The sequence below is a fragment of the Haliotis rubra genome, unplaced genomic scaffold (genome assembly GCF_003918875.1).
Source record: "Haliotis rubra isolate DU_JTF1 unplaced genomic scaffold, ASM391887v1 Scf564, whole genome shotgun sequence".
NCBI lineage: Eukaryota > Metazoa > Mollusca > Gastropoda > Lepetellida > Haliotidae > Haliotis > Haliotis rubra.
The window spans coordinates 196,418-202,417 of NW_025767262.1; the positions used below are offsets into that span (position 1 = coordinate 196,418).

Sequence of the window (6,000 nt, forward strand, 5' to 3'; positions counted from 1 at the left end):
AAAGGTCATGGTCACAAGAGGTCACATTGTGAATTCTGGCTTAAATTTCAGGACATTTATGGTATAACTTTACAAAAAGCAAAAGAAATGTGCTTAAGACTCTCTTATGTAAGGACTATTACCCTGTATGTTATATTACCTGCCTTTCACCGTCTACTGTCGTCAGTACGGGCGGATGTGACTATTAAGACTGCCTTTGATTTAAGGACGGGACTATTACCCTGTATGTTATATTACCTGCCTTTCACCGTCTACTGTCGGCAGTACGGGAGGATGTTCCTGGAGGTGTTCCTCAGACAGGGCATGCCGCTGCTGGACTGTATGTTCAAGACCAACAGGGAGGATGTCCAGAATCTCCTCAAGAGCTTCCAGATGAGCACCCGGGCCCTCCACCATGCGTCCAGCCACTCCAAGGTCAGGGACGCTTCTTGTGATGAATAGGAGGCTGTTTGGTTCATAAACACAAACTGTCATGTAATTGTACAGGGGCACATGATTGATGGTCGTTGATATCATAGTAATGCCATAGTAGTGAAGTGTATTGCAGAATTCAGTCTAGCCTGTTCTTTGTAATTTCATATAAAGATGCCTCTTTTAGCTGTTTTATTGTAGTAATACATGCTGTCAATGGCTGCCTCATACAGTCAAAGATGAACCATGTATGCGAGACAGCCTACCTTCTCTTATACGCAGTAAGGGTGCAGTCTGTAGTACCTAGTAAAGTGCTTCTCCCTAATGTATCCAGTCACTGTGACTTGGGTGCAAACTGTCGATAATTCTACATATAACCTAGCTCCACACTGAAAACACAGTATGTATATCTCTGAAATACTCACTCACTGGTATCCTTTGATTAAAGATTTAGCTCAGTTTCTCATATGAACTGGTATGTAAAAACATCCCATATGACAACAGGAATCAATGCTTACAAGACTGTTGTCATAGTTACGGTCTTGAGTTCCATCTTAAGTCACCCCTATATTCTCAAAGGACCCTCAATAGTAAACACTTAGTAGAACAAGAAGTGTCAATCTTGTTTGATCACATATATGGATGGCATTTGTATCATTTTCCTGGTGGTTTTCACTGTGTATTTCATCATATTGGCTGAAGACTTCAGTTCTAAAGGTAATAAAATAATTCTGCAATATTTTTGTAATATGCAAATTGCATTCTTTTTGTTATATTGATTGCAGATTATTCGTGACATCTCCCTGACGAACCAGGTGCCCATGTTGAAACGAGGACTGGAAGCGTTTGTCTACCAAGTGAAGGCCATGTTGACTGTCAACAAGTGTCTGGAAGCATTCTGGATGGGTAACCTCAAGAACAGGGATCTGCAGGTATAACTTTGATGCCAGTACTGGTGACATATTACAGATTAGGATCTGGTAGCTGAGCTGATTGTGTGTCATCCTATCGTTGGTGCTGTATATTTACAGACCACAGTGATATGGAAGGAATATCACCACCTGCAAATGCATCTACAATTACTCGCTCTCTCAATATTTACAGACTTGGGTTAGTATTGGTCTTCAGCAACCCTTGCTTGTCGTAAGAGGCAACTAATGGGATCGGGTGGTCAGACTCACTGACTTTGTTGACAAGTCATTGTAGATCGATAAACAAATAAACAAACAAACAAACTACAATTTACAGGAAACTGTACCATTTATTAAACAGTAATAAATATGAAGTTCAAAGAAATATTCAGGTAAGGTTACAAATATCGAAACTGTATAGGAAGAAGATATGTGTGAGGTAATCTTTGCAGGAGATATGCTTTACCCACAATGACATGGTGCAAGCTGGTCATGAGATAACCAAGTGGTTCAGATGTAGAACTTGACATGTAATAGTATATGGTTTATTTCTCAGGGACAAGAAATCCTGTCCCAAGCCTCTGTAGCGACGAATGACAGTGATGAAGAAGATGGCGATGCAGTCCCTGCTGATGAAGATGAGGAAAGTGACGTGGTAGGTGACAATCATTTCATTGGGGTAACAAATGGAAGCACTTGTACAGTGTTTTCACTGTACATTCAACAATCTTCATACAGTAGGTTTGCAAGTCCAGCCTTACAATGCCTGATAACTCCTTAAAGAAATAAACCTTGAAATATTTTTGTTCACGCCATACTAACACAAATCCTGGTTCAAACAGAACAATATGCAAGATTCAATGCTAGTCTCTATTGTAAAATCATAATTGCAATATTATTTTATTATGCAGATTCTTAAAGGTTTAATAGTATACAGAGTCTCGATCCACAAAGCGTTCGTAACGTTACGACCTGTCGTAAGTCTATAGTTTATCATAGGCTTACAAATGTCGTAGCTCTACGAACGTTTTGTGGATTGTGACCCTGGACTGGGTTACTGGACACAGATTAGTTAAAATTATTGCAACTGTTTCAAAGTATGTTAACAGTTTTGTAAATTATTTCTAATCTTGATACAACAGCAGTTTCCTGTATTCTTTGATATTATAATGCAAGGGAAAAACTGTTTCATTGGACTTCCTCCTCTATTTTAGAGTTATTTGCCTCATATTTGTCTCTCGCAGATCGCTGGGAGTTTTCACCTTTCCCCCCGTATATATATGTCATAAGTCTTTAAGTTAGCAATGCCTTTCTTATTCAGTATGTGGTATGTCATGTATGAAAGTGTTGACTGCTGTTAGGGGACATGGAAAGCCTGTTAGTCCTCAAAGAACATCAAATTTAATCACCCAGATTACCAATTATACTTGAACAAATCATGGGCATGGAATGATTGCCCCTTATACGCGAATACGAATCTCAGCAGTGGTCAGGCAAAATTCAGAGGGTTTCAATTCAGTTAATAATTTTACTCCAACTATTATCTTTGAATTTTTCCATATTTTTCATATGTGTTCTTGCTCAGTTCAAATAAACTATTGTGAGGTAACTGAGGAGTACTTATTGACAGCAATCTTTTCTTCTTGATGAACCACTTTGTTACTTCCTCCTTCAGGAAATGGACAACCAAAGTGAGGCTGGCGGTGATGCCAAGGACGGTGAAGGCTCGGACAGCGAGGGGTCTTACAGTGAAGTCTTCTAGACCAGCTGCTGCAGGACCCAAGAAACGGCCAGTCTCTGGGCCGGGCAAGAGGCTCTGTATACAGAGGCAGGTGCGGAAGATGAAGAAGAAGCAAGAGAGACTGAGCAGTGATTTTTTGATGACTTGAGCCAGCTCATTAGGTTGATTCCAGGCCAAACCTAACTCTGCTCCTGGAATATACTGAGAACTGGATAGCCATGAGGGCTGTGGAGGGGTAATAGACACTTGAAGCACCAGCTGTCGATATATATTTCATGTCAGACTGTGTATACAATTCAGTAGTTGCCTTTCTGAGCATGTCAGATTGTAATGTAATCTAGAGGAGGGAATGGGCCAGGGCAAATATGGACTTAAGATTTAAGTTAAATGTTAAACATTAATGTACAGCAATTCTGGTCATGACAGACACCAGAGGTCTGGCTCACAGCTAAAAGCTGTGTATGTGTTTGATTGAATCTGTTCCATCTACTGAAGTCCTTCAAAATGTGATCCTGTGTAATGTTTGTAAAGTTACTTAAACTTATGGAACAGTTAAAAAATTGGAGGAATCTTTATTTCTCTCTGTTTGGTAAAAAGTGAAAATTTAGCCATAAATGGTATATTTATAATGTTTATCCTTTGTTCTGTTATGCACTTCCCTTTGTTCTGTTATGCACTTCCCTTTGTTCTGTTATGCACTTCCCTTTGTTCTTTAAACCGTGGAGTGGAAGCCCTGAAACAAAGTTTCCAGGTTCTTGTAATACTTGGCCTGGTCACACCCTTACTCCATCTCCATCGTGTTGTAGGGTTTGTTTGTTTGTTGTTTAATGCCGGACTCCGCAATATTCCAGCTATATGGTGGCGGTCTGTAAATCATCAAGTCTGCACCAGACAATCCGGTGATCAACAGCATAAGCATTGATCTATGCAGCTGGGATATGATGACATGTGTCAACCAAGTCAGCGAACCTGACCACCTGATCCCGTTAGTCGCCCCTTCGCGACAAGCATGGGTTGCTGAAGACCAATTCTAACCCAGATCTTCACAGGTCTGGGTGAGGTGGTGAGAAAGATGTCTGACCACCCGATCCTGGTAGTCGCCATCTTGATGAGATGTGGCTGTGTTGTGAGATTACCTGACTGACTACTGACACTGACAATATGTAACTAAGGAAATAGGGTTACGGTGTTATTGACATAATGTATGAAAGTAAACACATGTATCCTTCCTTACATTTTCTGTTTGATGGTGATCAACAAAAAAATAATCCTGTCAAACTCGAAAGTATTTGCTGTTGGGCAACATATTGATTTCACAGCTAATCATGTTTTGAACAAAAACTTTGGTTGATTCATGTTTCATAATATAACACACGAGCCTAATCACCGACGGTGACAAGTGTAAAGAAGAACTAGAATTTGTACTTTATGGAGGAAGTGTAATCCCAAATGACATGTTACATTTGACCACTAAATGGCATTGTGTATTCATAACCTTCCTGCGTGGAAACCATGCCAATTTACACTTGTCAGGGGGGTACACAAAGTGAGTGAATCAGGTTTTATGCCGTTTTTAGCAATATTCTAGCAAAATTACCGCAGATTTGGGTTCACATATTGCGCTCATGTGGGAATCGAACCCAGGCATGACGAGCAAACTCTTTAACCACTAGGCTACCCCACAGCCCCTGGGTACACAAAGTCCGTGATCAAGACCACCAGTTGTCAGACTTCCATTTTTTGTGGAAGCAACGGTAGCCGAGTGGGTTAGATTACTGATTTTGTGTGTTGGCGGTTAGTTACCTAACTCTCAGTTTGTAGGTTCGAATCCGGACGGGACCCAACCACAAAAAATACAGACATCTGTAGTTTACTGAGAAAGAGTAATAAAAATTTAGGCCATTTCTGTTGGGTGTTACCATAGATACTGATCGTCTAGAATTGGTTTGATTACCAATGGCTGCTACCACCAAGATCTGCACCGGAGGCGGCTCCTCTCAGGCTCGTCGGGGGCTGCACCCTCATGTCAGCGACCCTCCTGGCAAGTTCAAAATTGTTGTCATATTGATATCGCTGTTTATGTAGGGGTTCCATAGAAACATGCACACGAAATTGCATTCAGTCGGTGAAACTATAAAGTGTACAATTTAACGAGTACTGTTCAGAGAGTAACACAGGGATTATATCAGTGAACCTAGAAATAATAGAAAAAAGTCTCCAAACATGTCTTACAGAAAAAATATAATGGCTTCTTGACTGCTGGGGCCTTTTGCATCATTATTCCCAAGTGCAGTCCCTGGTATATTTCCTTACTGCTAAGCACAAGATCCGGGTTAGTAACCCATGCTTGTAAGAGGCGACTAACGGGATCAGGTGGTCACGCTCGCTAATTTGGTTGACACATGTCATCGCGTAGATCGATGTTCATGATGTCAATCACTGGACTGTCTGGTCCAGACTCGATTATTTGCACACGGCCTTCATATAGCTTAGCTTGAATACTGCTGGGTGCGGCGTTTACACAGCTGTGTTTGGAAGTCAACGGGTTTTCAATACGCCACTTGTGGTGAAGGGTTGACGTCGCACAAGACGTGCCAGGGCATTATCTTCTAATGGTAGTCTTCCTGGGTCGGCCTGGCTTTGGACGATCCCTCACATGGTCGATGGCGATGAATTTTCTCACAAGTCTGCTATTGATAGAGTGATTAATGTTCATCTGACGACCAATCGCTCTGGCGGACATTCCTGTTTATGCATGCCAATAATTTCCCATCTCCTCGTTTGTGAATATCGCCGCCGTGCAGTACTGATAAGTTCTGAGTTAATTATCACGAAGTTTTCTCATTTTATACCTTTTGGCAAATCCGATTGAGAGTGCTTTTTGCGGGGCATTTGTTACATTGAATTCCATGCATGTCATGTTGTGTTCGCACGATG

The 6,000-nt window shown here is 41.2% G+C and overlaps 1 protein-coding gene across 1 annotated transcript in view; it reads left to right on the forward strand.

The window, feature by feature from the left end:
* LOC124254114 (Fanconi anemia group D2 protein-like) overlaps nucleotides 1-3,698 on the forward strand; it is a 48,954-nt gene extending 45,256 nt beyond the window's left edge. Inside the window, 4 exon segments of the mRNA XM_046687991.1 lie at nucleotides 265-414; nucleotides 1,197-1,343; nucleotides 1,879-1,977; nucleotides 2,998-3,698. Of these exon segments, the coding sequence (XP_046543947.1) occupies nucleotides 265-414; nucleotides 1,197-1,343; nucleotides 1,879-1,977; nucleotides 2,998-3,084 (483 nt within the window). The 3' untranslated portion in view covers nucleotides 3,085-3,698.
* Nucleotides 3,699-6,000: the final 2,302 nt, after the last annotated feature.